Here is a 19,157-nt window from a genome sequence, read left to right on the forward strand (position 1 = left end):
CTTGAATTCATGGTTTAAATGCATAGTCACTTTACCATTAGCAGGGGTATCCTACAGGGCTTGAATGTGAAACTTTGTTTTTCTTAAAAATAAACAAACTTAATTAGCAGGATAAAAAAAAAGACATTCACTTAACAGGACAAAGATTTTATTTAAATAAAAATAAAAAAAATGTACAGAATTACCATGTTCTAGATTAAACAACCCATACAAATGATTGTACTCTGTCACTGGGAGTAAACTGGCAAGCCTTACCTATCACATTTAAAACACAAGCATAAACTGCTGCATTTACTAAAAGGCTAACTTATGATGATGGAAATGAATTAATTCAAAACTTGGTGAAATTAAAATTACTTAAACAGGTCCACTGGTGAAATGATACACTGTCCTCCTTGGTATATTAAGCACTTGATCGAGAACAGTGTAAAATACACAGCAGAACCTGAAATCTATTAGCAAAACAAATTGTATGCATTATTCCTAAAGAAGAACAAGCTGACAACGGATGTGGGTAGAGGCCAGATTTGGATAATAGGGAAAAATAAATAAATAAAATCAAAGATTGATCGTTTTGACAGCTCACTTTTGCTGCAGTTATCATTTCTTTCTTGGTAGTCTGAAATGATCACCCAACTACATTAAAATACTTGACTGCTCAAAGAAATGGTTTCCAAATACAGTATTTGTTTCCCTGGAGACAATTAACTTAAGTAAAGCTTTAGTACACCACATACATTTTTTAAAACACCTGTGATAAGATGATTTTAGAATAAAAGTTCAAACAAATATATTAGTTTAATTCCTGCAATATAGCTGTAAGATAATGTTTACACTGTAGGCCTATCTACATAAACTAAATTGTACAAACCATCAAATTCAAAGGGTTAGTAACATAATTAGAAAGAAAGGTTTTAGCACACTCATTTTAGTATTAATGTCAGATATGAATTGGACAGTGTATTTTGGCTGAGACTGCTCCGGTCCGTTGGTTTGTGCTGTTGTGTCATGCAGTGGCATGCTGGTGAAGACCTTGCTGAGAGCTGCTCTACATAAATCCTTGTCACCTCCTGTCCTCAAGCCAGCCTGGTGGGGGAGGGGTTCATTTCCAGACATGAGCCTGGCAGTGCTCCACAGCCTATTAAAGAAAAGAGAATAGTTTTTATTATCATTTTTTGATTACTGGAAAAGGTAGTAAATGTCATATTTAACCACAATGGTGACTCAAGACAATGCAAATACACAAATTATATATTTATTAAAAAGTATCTCCGTACAAGACAAATATTAGGTTACTTACGGTAACCCTGGTTCCCTAAAAGAGAAGACGACCACCAACCACGAGGTCGCATCGGTTGCCCTCACGGGTTCGATAGAAAAAGAGAAATGGCTTCCTCGGGATGACAGTTTTATTCGCTTGGTGGGCGGGACTGAGTGCATCATACCAAGAAGGGACCTATCGGCAGCTCTGGTATAGAGAGCTCAGCGATACGTACCTAATAGGCAGGCATATCCCATACGTAAAGTCATTGGTGGTGGTCTTCAAATTGAAAGGGAACTTCCACAGTGAGAGCGGCCATTTTTGTTTTGCTGCAGTTCACCAACTCTCACCCCCGGTGAATCCGCTGCTTCAGCGGTGACGCACCGGTGAATTTAACAACGGTTTGGTGAATCCGCTCTACATCGGCACATGCAGCAGTGAATTTAACAACGCACCCTACATCGTGTGGAGAGACAGCCAGCTTCCATATACCCCCAGGTTCTGGCACTCAATAACTACTGCTTAGGACTCTGATTAGCAAGTTTAAAACACAACTGGAAAAACAGTTCTCTAGATATACAGTATTTAAAACAAAATAGCTAGACAAAATCCAAGCTTTGTCTGTAATTATTAAAAGCAGCAAGGTATCTGTTTCTCAATTACTTTTCATCTTCAATACACACCTTAATGTTTAATTAAAAATGGTCACTAGGGGGTGCAAGTGTAACTCAAACAAAGACAGTGACTTGCAACATTTAAAAATGCAAAACCATAACACAAATAACACTTTTATGCTGCTTAATGTTTCTAATTTATTCATTTAAGTTATGAGGAATGCACTTTAATAACAACTTAAAATTGAAGCTTCATATATGTGGCTAATCCTGTTTTGTATTGACTAACTACTAATGAGCCACTATTTTAAAATGCTAAAAGTAATAGTCTTTCATTTATTAAAGTTCCTTTTAGTATTTCTAAATTTAGCACAATTATAGTTATGTATGAAATATGCAGAGCCATTCTGAGCTGTTAATTTACAGAATTTAACATTTAGAAATACAAATCAATTCAATGACAAACGTTTCGACTAGAAGTTGAGAATGGGTTTGGGATCTCATAGTTAGATCACTGGGCAGGTGGAATCCAACCGGATTGATAAAATGTGAACCATCTCCTGATGGTACATTTACATATCACCAATTATCAAAATAATCTTTTGAATATTTAAATGGACCTGGACCACTAGTACTGTATCTCCAGCATGACATTTAAAAAAAAAAAAAAAAAAGTGTATCGTAAGGACAGCCAAAAACTATTTGACAAACTGTAGATGTAAACATATGTATTTGAGCATATTTACATTTATATTAAAATCCTCTTGGTGTCAGTACTCACATTGCACTCTTTTGCAGTCTGCATGTCTGTGCACCAGTAAGATGGTCCCCAGGTGCACTCCTTTGTTCCCAACAGAGGGACAGTCTTTACAGTTACACAAGCTTCAACTTCCTGTTTAAAAAAAAAAGACAAACTTAATATTCATTGAAGTAAATACCAGAAAATTAACAACAACATTTATAACATGGATGTTTTCTTTCGCTTTGTTAAATGTTAACAGATTTTTTTTTTTTTTTTTTAAGAGCCAGCATTTTTGTGACTTGTGGGAAAACGCAATCCTCACAGCCTGATGAAGTAAAATGAAAGGACTCTGCTTGTATAAGGTGTTGCAAAGCTTGGCAGAGATTGTAATCTAATTTGAACATGACAGGACAGCCTGTTGGTCTCCAATTCAAATCAGAGAAGTGTCTTTCAACACAGGAAAACTCATTTCAGAAACATTCAGTCAGTGCAGCACCCAGGAATGTTAGGGGTGTACCTGTTACCCAATTAACTATATCAGAATTAATTCATTCACATGTATCCATACCAGGGATCACCCATTAGATCAGCTTCAATGTATCATTCATTCATTTTGTTGGAAAGGCCTCTGAGACAGTCAAGTACATTCTAGGTCTTGTTTATTAGAACAGGCAGCAATGACACATAAGAAAGAATTCAAGATTCACACCCAGATATCCGGGTGCGAGATGACCAAGGGCAGCATCCCAATAAGCAACTGTCAATGCGCTCTGCTCCATGCTCTCAAAACAAGCCCCCACTTATATTGACGTCACATTTGCCAAAGTAATGTCCCCAGTTGCCCAGGTAATGTCCTTACTCAACACAGAATGAATTCATCCTCACCCCGTAACCACAGACAACAGCTTATAAATTACAGATTTCTTCAAAAGTTACAGGAAGCTAATCGTAAGCTATGCTTCAACATTGTTCTACAAATATTAAATGTCAGGAAATGTTGCATGTCAGCTTGTTCCACTTCCCTGAGGGAGAATGACGGGTCACAACACATTAACACAATTCACTCAGTTTCGTTCTACTGACACGGCCGCTGATTTGGAGGGGATTTTTTTTTCTTTTCAGCACTTTGTATCCAGTTTGCCATGTTGATTTTAATACATTTATCATATTTGTATAGTTTCAGGGGGTTTCTTGTTATGTGGTGTGAAGATTTTGCAAGATGTAATCTCTTTGTTCAGGAACTTGCAATTTATTTACATAAATCTTCATGAGAATATATTGAGATATGTTAATACATTTGTAATTAAAGCTGTACAGTCTTTAACTATGACTCCCCTCTAAATCACAAATGAATTAATTTTAATCAACATGTAAAGTGAGTGAACTGTGTAAGCTGCCTCATTACTGACTGTGTAATTGCGTTGCCAATTCCATCCCAAGAGCAACACATTGGATTCAAATCCTATTGCTTGAAAATGTATTTCCCATTCAGTCACTGAGTGACTAATTGTACCATGTTAAGTAAGTTTCCTATCTGTATATCTATTTTATAATTGATATCTGTTTCTTTCAAAGTTTTGGCAGGGCATCTTCTCAAACTCCATAAAGTTCACACACAGTGTTAATACCAAAAAATGTAACAAAATATTTGCCGCCGAAGGGTATACGGCAAAACAAATAGCAGTTCAAATTGTTCAATTCCGTCATTATATAGAAATGTCTGTTTATTTAATATTTCTTCCAGCTTCACACAGCCCCTCCCAATCAAGTAATAATACACAGGTCAGTCTGTGCCTGTGTTCAGTGTGTGCTTCTCATGAACACACAGGTCAGTCTGTGCCTGTGTTCAGTGTGTGCTTCTCATGAACACACAGGTCAGTCTGTGCCTGTGTTCAGTGTGTGCTTCTCATGAACACACAGGTCAGTCTGTGCCTGTGTTCAGTGTGTGCTTCTCATGAACACACAGGTCAGTCTGTGCCTGTGTTCAGTGTGTGCTTCTCATGAACACACAGGTCAGTCTGTGCCTGTGTTCAGTGTGTGCTTCTCATTAATACACAGGTCAGTCTGAGCCTGTGTTCATTCAGTGTGTGCTTCTCATTAATACACAGGTCAGTCTGTGCCTGTGTTCAGTGTGTGCTTCTCATTAACACACAGTCAGTTACCTTGCAGGTTGTTTGAGAATCCCAAGGCTTCCCCAGCACCTTCAGCAGCTGGGGCTTGTAGGATTGGACAAAGTTCTTGCACTAGAACAAACAAAAAACCAATTCATTTTTTGAATCCTAGGATGTCAACATGAAACCTGCCCTGGCTACAATTTATTTGTTTGTTCTGTGGAAAAAAAGAGAACTGAATCAAACAGTTACTTTTTTTTTTTAAATTAAGTTTTCCAAATAACAACTTCATATACACATTGATTAGTACATATTTATCATTAAAATTAAATGAATAATCCAAAGTCACACAAATATGTATTGTATACCAATATACTGTATTACAGAAGGACTTCTATTGACAGTACTTAGTTTAAAGCAAAACAGCCTTTTATATTATTAACTCCTTACTTCCTTGTGTGCCCTTCTAAAAACGTTCAATAACAATAGCTTAGCAAAGTGTAATAAAGCTTATGAAAGCATGGTAAAGCCCAGAGGTGCACGGTAAAGTGTATAAAAACACAGCAAGCTATGGTAAATGTACAGTATGACCATGGGAAAAATGTTGTGATTATTATTGAGGAAGAAACCATGCAGGTGCAGTTCAGAGTCTCTAGATCAGCCTGTTAGTCATTTCTTACTACGGTAGTTTTGTACCACTGATATTTCTTTTCTTTCCACAATAATGAATAAAGTTTTGACGAACAGGGCTGAATGTTGTAAGAAACCCTACAGAGGGACACTGACCTCCTGGAAGGCAGGCTGGTAGGAATAGCACACAGCGTCCATGACAGCCTCGTACTCAGGGGCTGTGACATTCGTACCCAGGGACAGCTTCACCTTGGAGACCAGGCTGTCACAAACTTCACAGTCTGATACAGTGGAGATGACTGGATAAGCAAAGTGGAGGGTTACAGAGATCAGGAGACGGAGACATTGGTAAACATGACTATACACTTACATGTGTCAGTACTTCCTAATATATTTCTATTGAAACAATATTTATGAATGGATTCATTTAAAATTGTAAAACAAACAACTGGAACTTGTTGCTAAGGATACACATCCCCTGGAAGGAAAGGAAAACTCTGTAAACATCTGGGAATGTGAGAAGTGACAGAGAGCGCGGTGCTGCCTCACCTGGCACTGGGCTCTCCACTCCGAGGCAGAGGTGCAGGAGGGTGCAAATCGTGTGTGGTGCCATGGAGGACAGCAGGAAGTCAATGACAGTCTTCCCGTACTTGTCCACAAAGTCCTGGCACTCCTGGGAGACCTCGGAGGGGAGGTGGGAGCAGATCTGTTCCAGGAGCTGGACCACAGTGTCCTAGTGAAGACAAGGACAGGACAGAATTTATTCTGTTTTATTTGATCTTTTTATCTCTATTTCACTGTATTTAATCACCAACCTTAACGGTAGCTAATTGTGCTGTACTGTATACTACACAATACTAAAATAAACTACCTATGCAAAATGAAGAAAGGGCATCATTATGACAACAGAGACATGACTGATATGAACAAGTTTAACCTGAAAGCTTGTTAAGGAAACTGAACAAAACTAAGGGACACGTAGAACGTATTTAAGCCGTATTATTCACACTGAAATACTATGCAAAAATATATCAAATCAATTATCAGTCACAGAGGAATGTCAGATTATCAATGCTGACACCACGATTCTATGCACTGCAAAATTATTACTGCTTAACATTCACTGAAGTTTAGAGTTTCTTAAAAATAGTTAAGACAGTGATATAGTTTACAGTATCTGTTCCCACCACTGAATATGCTCTTACACCGAGAAACGGCTTCAAAGTCTTACCTCTGTCCTCTCCTTCGGGAGCATGTTTTCCAGCTTCCTGATGATAAGAAGGCAAAGTGTGCACTGGGGGGAGGCCTGCAGCTGGGAGACCGACAGACAGGCAGACAGTAAGACTGGGATGCACAGAACTATTTTAAAACTAGTGCTGGAACAAATATTCAAACAAACGCTACTTAAAATGTTTAACTGACTGAACAAAAAGAGATTGTGCAAAGGAAACCAATGCATAAATGACATTTCAAATAAATACCACACATTCTTCTGTACAGCGTTTCTTTCCTTTCTTTAACAGGTAATGTGATGGGGGACCAGGCTACATTTCTTTCACTGTAATATGGTGCAAATTACACTTTTACAGCCAATTCCAAATGAAAGAAGCCACCTGTGAATCATCTAAACCAACTAAAATACACAAAAGGTAATACCCTGTCTGCTGCCTTGGGTCTATTACCCGCCCCCTTAAAAGTACCACTAAAGGAGACACAGACTTCACTACCTCTTGCTGTTTGGGGTAAATGGGAGAGGAGGCACGTGCACTGTGATCTCAGAACACGGCATGCATGCATGCAGTCTTTCTTCAACAACTTTCTTTTTTTTATTAGATTTTCCAATTCAGTTGAAATACTAATGCATGGTTTATAAACTATTGTTTAATGTATTTTAGATCTCTCTGCCTATCTCTTTCATTGGCATTCCAAATTCATGACTCCAGATTTTATCCACTCGAAAGACAGGGAAATAAGCTAAAATATTAGCTGTGATGATATCTAATCTGTTTTTCTAGCAGCAAAGCAGACATACAACATGTTTTGTATTTACGATACATTTGGTTTACAGCATTTTCCATTTTTTTACCATTAATTTCACTTGCAGTGGTGTTTGTTCCATGAGTTCTGGTGCAGTGACACTATCTAGTGTCTACTCATCTAGTGTCTCTAAAGAAAACTGCGCCACTTGGCGGTTGTTTGGAGGATTTTTTACAAATTTGGTTGACGCAAAAACAAAAAGTTTCCACGGCAACTGACCAGTAACCTGCGGTGCACTGCAGTATCATGTTCTGCGCCTACTGCAGGACTGGGGACAGTTTCCATGGAACCCACAGTGTGTGTGTGTAGAAAGAACATGGATTTTACAGCGTCTCATGGTGTAGTAAAGTTTACACATATAAAACAACAACTTCATCTCAGATATCACTGTAACGCTTGGTTACCCAATCACCTCTAACTGGCTAGTTGCCCGAGGAAGTGCTTGTTCAGAAACAATGTAGCCAGTCTCTGAAATCTCATTGGTGAGGAGCTCCTGCATTCCTTTTCCTGATTGCTGGGGTGTGCACAATCCGAGACCGAAGCAAACAGCACTAGGCTTCTGCAGATAAAAAATAAAAAAAAAGGACAGGGAACATGGGAGGGGCTGAGACAGACAATTCTACAAGCGCAAGAGAAATGGCTGAGGCTGCAAGCCCAGGACGCTAAATACACTAGACATGTCAATTTAACCCATTCAGTTTTGTCTGGGTAAGTGAGTAAGTGGAGTTGGATGATAATTACATTTTCAATTATTATTACAAATACTGTTTAAATTACCATTAATTGAGAATTTCTCCATAATTAGTAGCTCTTCCTATTTTTTTTGTGTAAATTTAGTAAAATCGCCAATTATTTTATTATTTTCTTCCAATTTGGCATATCCAATTATTTTTAGGCTCAGCTCACTGCCACCACCCGACGCTGACTCGGGAGTGGTGAAGACCCCGAAGCGCGTGCCATCAGCCGACTGCTTTTCTTCACACTGCAGACTCACCGTGCAGCCACCTCAGTGCTGCAGCGTTGGAGGACAATGCAGCTCTGGGCAGCTTACAGGCAAGCCTGCAGGCGCCCGGCCAGGCTACAGGAGTCACTGGTGTGTGCGGCGCTCGGCCAATTGTGTGCCGCCCCCTGGGAGGTCCCGTCTACGGTCGGCAACAGAATAGCCTGGACTCGAACCGGCGACCTCCAGGCTATAGGGCGCATCCTGCACTCCACTTTTGCCTTTACCGGATGTGCCACTTGGAGCCCCTTGCTCTTCTTATTTTTCTCTGTCTGTTTTTTGCTTGTTGTTGGCTTTTTAAAATGAAGCCACATTTCTAGAGGGTGACTGAATTCAAAGTGCCTCTTTCATGCCCGGTTTAATTAGTGCCACTTAACACCCCATTTCCTTCTGGACAAATCAGTTGTCTACAGGAAGGATAGACTTCCAGAAAGTATCGCTGCTGACACGATTATCGCTCATCACTTTTCAGGACAAAAAACTATCAAGACTAAATAAATGATTGATAATATCACGATAATAGATTACTGTTCCCACCCTATGGGTAAGGTGGGGAACTGCCCCCACCCCAACATTAATATTTTGGAAAATGTGGTAGGCAACGTGTAAAACTGGTACACAGTAATTACAGGTATGAAACACTTGGACTTTTATCACCATCTCTACCCTTGACTCTTTTGTATTACTCTGTTACTTCTGGAACTCTACAGAGAGAAACAAACAGACTGGCTGCCTACCACATGGTTCATGATGAAGCGGGTGGCAATGGGCAGGCTGGAATCCACCAGCTTGTCACACTCGGCAACCAAGCCAGCCCCTGGCAACTGACTGCAGACACTGTGCAGGGTGCTCTTGATATGAGCCTGCATGAGCCAAGACAAGCAGGAAGGGAAAAAAGAAAGAATTTAGTTTTGATGATTGAAGCCGCTGGTATAAACAGGGTTGCATTCTATTCACTTACTTCTGGATTTCAACCGTTTCCTAAGACCTGATCCAGGGCCAGTAGCAGAAGCTGCTGTAGGGGGTACAGAGCTAAACAAATCCACAGATTTGCTATTTATGAAACATCGGAAGAGTTGAACTCTGCTGTGGGCTGTTGCCAACTCTGTTGAAAGCATGTGGGCTGTTGCCAACACTGTTGAAAGCACAAACGCTTGTCTGCTTTACTTACTGCATCTCGTACGTTTTACCTGCTGATATCTCTGCTTTGACCTGATGTCAAAATGAAGCAGGTGATTAATATGTTGGGGAAAACATTTTTTGTAAAATTTCTCCAAAACATTTTTTTTTTTAACTAATCAATCTTGCATAATGCTTGCTACATGCTAGGGTGGCTCACATTGTGCTATCTGCTGTTGGTCTGTGGATGAAAAAGACTGTCAGGTCCAGATCACTTAAGAGATCCAGCATGACTGGTTGTTATACTTAGTATAGTGACAACCAATACCTCATGTATCAATGCAGGGATGGACATAAGACTCATATTGCGTAGCTGTTACACCCATTCCAGATTTAACTAAGAGCTTGATTAGCCACAGTGTATAGGTAACAAGCACAGGTGTCTCAAACTCAAATAGTAAAACCAGGAATGGATCAAACTGCTGTGCAGTGGGTCTTACTTCCATCCCTGCAAATGTAAATGCAATAGAAAGCAGTTGTATTTTAGTCAATTTGAGGGGCAGATGCACTAATATATATATATAGGCATTCAAGCATGGTATGAACCACATACATACAAATATAAAAAACAAACATAAAATGAAGTAGTTTCAGTTCTGCTTATCATAACTGTACATAAAAATAACTATCTTATACTGTAGTATCACAAACCCTCCAGTACATCTTGGTATATCCCCTTCAGTCACTGTGTGTATAATTGTACGATGTTAAGTTTCCGGTCCATTTTATAATGCATAATTCAACTTCTCAAACTCCATCGAGTTCACACAAACTGTTTTAAAATGACTAAACATTTAAATAAAAAATTGTGACCAAAGGGGATAATGAGATTTCATACACCTACATTATGACATTTTCTGATTTTTGCAGGCTTAATCTAACAAGCATTTCCTTTTATACAATTCTTTTTACGAGTTCTTAAATGTAGCATAATAACCTGGGTGTCTTGGTTTGACAGCATGTCCATCATCAGCTCAATGATCTTAGTGCAGTCGCTGCAGACATCATTATTCTGGGGAAACAGAAACATGTCTTCAGAAACAAGGTAACCAGCCTGCTAAAGAACACTTCAGATAGAAATGGAAGTGTTACCCCTTATTGCACGGTCATTTTGCAGTTTTCCCATGCTTTTTCCATGGTTATACTTTCTTACTGATCTCAAGGAGAAGAAAATAAAAGAAATTCAAAACATGATCAAAATGATAAGAAAGAAAATAACACACTTCTGGCAAAAGAGTGGTTCTAACAGACCTACTTTCCAAGACTCTTATCTTACAAAGAACAGATCACACCAACTCACATCAGCTCACATTCACGCCAGCCCGTCGGAACTCCTTCCCACAGACAGCAGATCTTCTGCAGCGGGGGACTGTTTGTTTTTTACAGAGTAAAAGACCACAATGGATTTTGATGCCGGGGTCGATCTTGGGGAAGAAACGAACCCGATGTACGAGACCCATGACACGAGCCTAACCAACAAACTGTGTGTTTAACCTGTCAAGGAAGATTCTGTCTCCTTTACAATTAAGCACTTTAGATCAGGAGTTAACATTTGTCCCTACTTTTGGAATGAATGATTTAAAGTTGATGTTTAAATTTCTTAAGAATGTTCGTATTAAGAGTTTTTTGCTAATAATTCCTGTTGTGGTCTCCGGCTCTGAGAATATATCTTCTATATATAGTCATGGTGTATGACTTTTGACAGTAAACTGTCTTCAGCAACCTCACCTTGTTAGCTGAGTTTGGCTGTTCCTCATCCAGTTTTATTCCTCCTACACAGCTGTTTCTGTTTCAGTTAATGATTGTGTTTCAACCTACATATTGAATTGATGATCATTAGCACCTGTTTGGTATAATTGTTTAATCATACACCTGACTATATGCCTACAAAATCCCTGACTTTGTGCAAGTGTACCTAGAAGAATTGATGCTGTTTTGAAGGCAAAGGGTAGTCACACCAAACATTGATTTGATGTAGATTTTTCTTCTGTTCACTCACTTTGCATTTTGTTAATTGATAAATATAAACTATTAACATGTCTATTTTTGAAAGCATTCTTACTTTACAGCATTTTTTCACACCTGCCTAAAACTTTTGCACAGTACTGTATTTTACTAATGTGCAATTATATTCACCGCTTCTTTATAACCTCAATTGTATTTAACTCTGTAATCCAACACTTTTATATTTTGCACCCTGACAAAGGCACTTCTGTGTCAGCGCATTGGTGATGGTTGCGGTTCTCTCTTTCTCTATATTGGTCTATGGCTTCAGCCTTGTAAACTTGCATCTCCTCTACTTCGGTGTGTGGATCCTTTTTTCTCTTTAATTATACTATGCATTTAGCATAGTTTATCATGATTTGCCATGTTCTTAATATGCTTTACTATACCTCATTGGGTTTTACAATGCTTACACTCTGCTATACTTTTATTATGGGGAACTTTTATAAGAGACCTACAGACAGATGGACAATACTGGTACATACAAATGGGCCACCATATATCCCAGATTCGGATACTGTACTATCAAGAATGTCCTTGGCAAGTTTTATCAACTGGATAAGCGGTTCTATAATGAACTCTACATACTTACATATTTGAATCCCCAGACCAGCATGCTGATACCCGCATCCCCACTCTCTGCCCTGCTATACCGCACAGGGTCAACACAATTTGAGACAAGTTTTCCTGAACACAAACAAGCAAGGACCCGTTTTGTTGCAGACGCCTAAAGAGTTTTTATTTCAGCATCTTGGGCCGGTGAACTGTACAGTTTTGGTTTCTGTTTCAAATTGTTAGGCTATCGCACTGGCCTGGTCAACTTCCAAACACCTTCACCCTCTTTCTGTGACCTCCGCTTAGACTTTCTAAGTGTCAAAGGGGATAGCGCAACTCCCAGCTGTCTTTACAGGATTTTTGTTATTTATTGAATGAATACGAATGTCATTTATTTCAGACCAACAATCTTGCACGTTGTGCCCAATTAACAGGGGTCAAACATAATATTGTCAGTACAGGACCAATTCCTCGTTTAATTCTTTGAAGAAATGTGGAAATCTACACCAAAAAGACTTCACTTTTTCGACTGCTCCTCTTAAAACATCAGTAATTTGCAGGCTACAGAAACACATACACACCAGGTGACATGGAGCGTTTGGGTTTAATAGAACACCCTTCCTCTTTTGAAAATTGTCCTCAAACCACAATTAAAAACATTTTTTTGAAGAACAAAGAATTCAGCAGACATCAGGCAAAACTGATACCAACATAGCCATCTGTGTGCTTGGGGTGTAGTTTTGAAAGACACAGGAAGCAGAAAGAGAAGTTAAGGTCCTAATTACGTACACATGTATTCTAGTCTCTTGTGAGCTTGCTCAGATTTCCCCTTTCTTAAATCACCCTCTTGATTTTGAATTTTTTTCAATATTAATACTAAGTCAAGGGTACCTTAAATACCTTAAACATGTATTCTAAGGTACTGCTTGTGACTAAACAAACATAACCGAAGGCAATGCCAGTTTATTTTCTACATTACGAATATTCTGTTTGCTTTGCTTAAATTGTGTGAACGTGATTAGTTTATGTGTATTTACAGAGATTAGATGCAGCAGGGATCAGGCTACCACAAACCTAAATCTCTTTATCACTGTGTTCCCAACTGAGGCATAGCTGCTGGAATAAAACAATAAAGCAACAGAAGACGATTCATATTTCTGAAGAAATAAAGTAATAGGTCACTGGATCTGCAACGATTATTTAAGTAATTCTTAGTGCATTTTGCAGCCATTAATGAATATTTCGGGCACTGATTAATCTGTCTTTAAAAGCACAATTAGTCATCTAAATGAGACTAAAATGTTAATTTAACAGTGCATTCGTGCTGCTGTTTTGTTCTACGAGAACTGAGTGATTCTTTTGGCTTGACACCTTTTTTTCAGAGATATACTTTATTTAGTACATCGTTATACAAGCTACTTAAGAGATTCTATGTTTTACTGTAGTTGTACTGGAAGAGCAAAGCATATCCAAACCCCTAGAATTCTGCATACAGGATTGCAAAAACCAAAAAGATTCATCAGCATGATTGACAATCATTTCATGCAGCTGTATTTAGTCTATGAACTTCTTTTATTGCATCTCTCAAATTGTTGTTGGTGATTTGGTGAAAATGTAAATTACTTTACTATCGTATTGTTGCACTACATGCATTTCAAAAGGTCAACATACATTAAACAAAACAACATGACCCTAAGCGGTACACACTGCTTCACTGGAGAGACCGAGGTGCTGTAAAGCTAGGGCAAGGAAGACTGGCAGGAAACCAAAAGGTCTCTTTAAATAAAACAACAGTGAATATCTATGTTTATAATCCAGGGCTGGCAATGGAACATGAAATGAGCAATGTGATTGGTCGAGTAAGGTCCCCGCTGTCCGTATATTATCATTTATAATATTTTGTGGTCAAGCGTACCATTTAGAAGCATTTCAAGACAATTTCTTTCCTTAGATTTTAGTGTTGCTAACCTAGGTTTGATATTTACTAGTACATTTTTTTTTTTTACTAGATTTGAAAGAAGCAATATTAGTTATTTATTGAACATGCACAATCCATAGATTTATTAAAACATGAAGACTGACATATGTTTATAATGATAGAAATGAAATTACATATGAGATTATCTGTACAATATGTTATTTTAAAATACAGACTGCAAATCTCATGGCAGTGTATTTATGTATTAATTCATTATGTATTTATTTTTCAGTGAGAGTAGTGCTGGGAATGTTGCTCTCCTTTTTTTTTTTTTTTTAGCATATTTCAGATACAATATATCTCAAAATTCTAAACTACATGCAAATGATAAAGCGCAGTCAAATATATTTATCAGCATTCCAAGTGTAGTTAAACAAGCAACAAACGTGCCCTCAAGCCCCACAACCTAGCAAAAAATACCCCTCAGATGGGCATTAAATTCTCCTATCACACACATTACACCATGCATCTCTCTCTCTCTCTCTCTGACTTATTTATTACATTTTTTATTTAAATTGTAAACATTTCAGATGAACAAAAAGGTGTAACTTTAGAGAAGAAAGCTAGAAAGACATTAATGCTAAGACATTTGCATCTTTAATCAATTAGCACGGCTCACCCCCAAGACTCACCTCAGCTTGCTGGCTCCATGTTGTCTGCATGCACTGCTGGACTGCCCCGCACTGCAGAGCCTTGTGGAGATCCTGACACCAGAACACTGGGCCCAGCGTGCACTCAGACTGGACCGGGATCAGACCCGCCACAGCTGGGGACAAGAACCCACAGGATGGTATGGGCAGGGCATGACAGAACGGTAAAACTCCTGTTCACACACCCAGGCTTTAACATTGAGGCATCAGTGTCAGCTGAACAAGGTTAAAGCATACCTCCGAGTGCTTATAATCGTGGTGTCATTATTCACTTTTTAAAATGAATTTACTATAATGGCAAACCATGATGTGTTGTATCCCATGCTGCATCAGTATTGAAATCTATTGACTAGAACATATTTTTGGTATGTTCCTACATGGTTATGTATTTTATACTTCAATATATGCTTCTGTTTTATAGAAATAATAAAAAGAAAATGAATCGTTCAGATGGAGCACACAAAATGTACTTTGGGGGATTAATGGAGTCTGATTGGTCCTGTGTCTCAATATTTGCTTGAAAATCTGTCTAATACGAGTTACACATGTGAAAACTGTGTTCTTTGTTCCTTATGCCTGAATTAATCAGCCAGGATATAATACAGCACTTAATGTATATTTTTAAAAAGGGTATGCCAAACTTCTAACACAACCTTGCAGTGCCCTTATCAATTGCTGCAGTGCCCCTCAAAATGTTTGCCTATTCAGAGCAATTATGCTCGCTATGCCCTTTCAGCTACAGAAACTAAAGAGACGCCTTTATGAGGAAGTGTTTGGATCCAAACAATAACATGATTATGTTGCACCAATTCCACACACAACACTTGTGTTAATATTTATAAATGTGCGATGTCGGTCTGTAAAAGGAAAAAAAGCCATCATATCACATGTTTCAAACTGAAGCGCTAGAGAACTGATGGCAATCTGATTGAACTCAAAGCCCTGGAATTCCAGAGGTGCTGTATTAACACCAGCAGAATACAGGAACCACAGGTTCATGCAGCAGTTGTGACGGTGACCAAACTTGTGCGAGTACATTAGCTTAAAATAAAACACTGCCTTAAAAAAAAAAAATTGAACTTGAACGAAAAAACAAAAGCCACACGTGCCATTAACAAAATGCACTGAAAACTTAATTATTATAATGAAAGCCTGAAATGCAGCAAAAAGGTCAATTAAACCAAAAAACAGAAGTGAAGGTTACTATATCAAGCTGAAATAAGTTCTCTTTGTGAACTCCAATAAACCACTGTTATCTTTCGCACTCAAATCATAGGGTGCCTAAATAATGTTTTGAGTTAACATGAACACATTGTATTAAGATGTTACCAGAATTAAAAACCGGAAATGTGGCACAAGTTTTGTACTAAAGCAGGGTCAGCTGCTGCTGCAGGGAAAACAGAGTTTAATTCTCAAACTGACCATTAAGAGCGGTGACAGCAGAACACAAATACTTAATTAAAAATGAAATGTACTGCAGATTACTTCATTGCAGTAGAAATCTGCTTTCAGATGGTGATAATGAAAAAGAATAGTTTGGAAATATCTAAATTATATGATCCTGTGTTTACTTTGGTGTATTTAACATCGTAAACAGAACAAACTCACTGAAACAACAAATGGTTACATGTACAGTAAAAAGCATAAGAGCTGTCTGTGTTGCATGCTCTCGGAACAGGACTCCCCTGCACTGAACATGCAGCTGCAGTGTTTACCATGCAACTGGAGACAATTAAAAGGTGCAGTCACCAATTCCCTACACAACACTCGCAAAACAGCTAAATTATTTGGATGGATTTTTTTTGCACATAAAATAACCGCACAAATCTACTATTAAAAGAACGAATACTAAACAGCGTTTATCGAGCAGGCTAAATCATTAACATGCATGCTGAGCACAATGGGGTAGTGTAGATAGTTCTGTAAATGTCCACTTTTTATGCATTGTGAAGATTAACTGTAAAAACAGTGAGAATTGTATAAATGTGGAGGGAAAATGTGGTCTAATTATATTTTCACTACAACAAACAGAATATGTTTCTTCAAATTGTCTAAGATCCTAATTTATATTTTCTATACACTGGTCTGTGGGTTGGTTCCCATGATCAGTCTAAACTTGGTCCACTTGATTAGATCAGCTAAATTAATTAACTGGCTCTCCTGATTAGCATGTTGCAAATGGGACTAATTTTGTTTAGTTGTTTGGGATTTTCTAGTCCCAAAGTTAAGGCTGCTACCCACCAGACGCATTGCAGCAAGCAAAACTGAGCAGCGATGCGACAAAAAAGAATAGAACCTACACTTTTGATAAGTATCTTTCACACCACACGCGACGTGGGAGCGGCACCGCAGAGTCATGAAATAAACAGGATTGAATCCTATTGTTTGTGATTTAGACGCGCATCAACTAAGGGCATTGAGCAATCGGAGAACAGCTACTACACGTGGTCCAGCAGGGTGAAGCAGCATCCAGAATGACGGAGGAATCAATAATACTTGCCGTTTGAAAAAATACCCAGAGCTTTATGACAAAGGGCATCACAATTATAAAGACACAGATCTGAAAGATAATATATGGGAGTCAGTTTCGAAGGAACTGGATGTATGATTTATTGCCATATGTGTTGAAAAACCGTCAGAGAAGACCCTCGTAATTTCCTCGTCATGTTGATGAATATGTACCAGTCTTGATCATAGTTTTGGTGTGTATGGGCATGTCGCTGTGAAAATGTCTAGCCGGTGTGTGGACACCTGTGGGCTGCCACACACCAGACGAGATGGGTTTTTTCATTGGACGACAAGATACTTTCACAGCGACATGACCACACACCAGAAGCGACAGGTTTGAAAACTGCCATCATAACTACTACAAATTGCCATTGACAAAACGAGCAAGACTGGTACATATTGGACAACATGATGTGGAAACTACACAAGTGTCTTCTCTGACGGTATTTCAACATATGAGACAATAAATCATACATACCAGGCTTATCCACATATTGTCTCCCACATATTGTCTTTCAAATCTGTATCCTTATAATTGTGATGCCCTTTGTCATAAAGCTCTGGGTATTTTTCCATGGCAAGTATTATTGTTTACTCCGTCATTCTGGATGCTGCTTCACCCTGCTGGACCACGTGCATTAAAGCTGTTTTCTAATTGCTCAATCGCAAAAGATAGGATTGAATCGTATTTATTTTGCGTTGCTCCAGTGTCGCTTCCTCGTCGCCTGCGGGGTGAAAGATACTTATCGCTGCACAGTTTCGCTGGTCGCAACGCGTCTGGTAGGTAGCAGCTTTCAGTCCTCTTGAAGTCGACTAAAACACAGTCCCCTACAATTGACCCAGTAAGTTAAATGACAACTGGCTCCACTGGAAGACTTTCTCAACGTGTTTTAAAACATTAATAAACACTTCCAGTCGAACAGTTTCAATCAAAATATTTTATTAATTTAGAAAAGGAGGCACGCGTAAGAAACACATTACTTGTACTTTAACCGTGTTCTTCACTTTGGTCATAATGTTTTCCCCTTAATAAATTACTAACTTGTTATAGCAAAATAATATTCTAGGGAGCATTTGCCAAGCTGTCAACCTGTCTCGAAGCAACTAAGTGAGACACATATTATTATCAGGGAGTAGCACTGATTCAAAACCGACATTGCATGTCGTGCTAGGCAAACTGAAACAGAAACCCGTGATTATAATATCACGCACAGGCGTTACATTTGACAGTGCGTGTACTATGAATACCGACTTCTGTCTGTTTCTGAAGATTTCTATTAGCTTTAATTGTTACCGGAAAATATAAATGACATAACTACTGAATCTAAACTGTCAGCACTCCCAACGTGACGTTTCCATTTGTTGTGGTTGTGACAGTGTCTATATTGAGTAGGGTGCGGTTAAAAAATATAAGGCTATTGCATTGTTGATGAGTTACTTAAGACAAATTAAAATACAGTAAAACGATCATTATTGAACAACTGCTTGTGTTTTTAATTGTTGTTTTGCCAATGTCAGTAATCACAAAATAACGAATGGCAGACTAGTTCGTATTAACCGCTAATTAAATTTAAAAGGTCAATCAATAATCTAGAAATTATAGAAACAAAACGACTCACTAGAGTGTTCACTTATGTGTATTTGCTTACCTGAAGAAACACAAAACAAAAGCAGGGAAAAATGAACAACAGCCATTGCCTCTCTTTCAAGCTTCGACAGCTGCGGTCTTGTTTTGCAAGTAGAACATCAAGCAGGTTATAAACAAGCGAATGGTAGGGAAGCTAGCCTATCACAAAACACATGTCCGAGTCATAGGGCGGTCGTTAGAGAATCGTGAACCAATTGGAATGGATTTATCAGCTTCACTTGGAAATAAAACCAAGGACAG

The 19,157-nt window shown here is 38.5% G+C and overlaps 1 protein-coding gene across 1 annotated transcript; it reads right to left on the bottom strand.

Annotated features, from left to right (window-relative positions):
* Positions 1-131: 131 nt before the first annotated feature.
* Positions 132-19,073, bottom strand: LOC117969813 (prosaposin-like). Its single transcript, XM_034917768.2, has 11 exons — positions 18,919-19,073; positions 14,744-14,877; positions 10,512-10,586; positions 9,133-9,258; positions 7,808-7,954; positions 6,590-6,670; positions 5,908-6,091; positions 5,515-5,657; positions 4,780-4,860; positions 2,657-2,767; positions 132-1,138 (listed from the first exon to the last, which is right to left on the bottom strand). Exons 1-11 carry the CDS (start codon positions 18,962-18,964, stop codon positions 1,103-1,105), a joined length of 1,164 nt encoding a protein of 387 aa, XP_034773659.2. The 5' UTR covers positions 18,965-19,073; the 3' UTR covers positions 132-1,102.
* Positions 19,074-19,157: the final 84 nt, after the last annotated feature.

This window comes from Acipenser ruthenus, chromosome 46 (genome assembly GCF_902713425.1).
Source record: "Acipenser ruthenus chromosome 46, fAciRut3.2 maternal haplotype, whole genome shotgun sequence".
Taxonomy (NCBI): Eukaryota; Metazoa; Chordata; class Actinopteri; order Acipenseriformes; family Acipenseridae; genus Acipenser; species Acipenser ruthenus.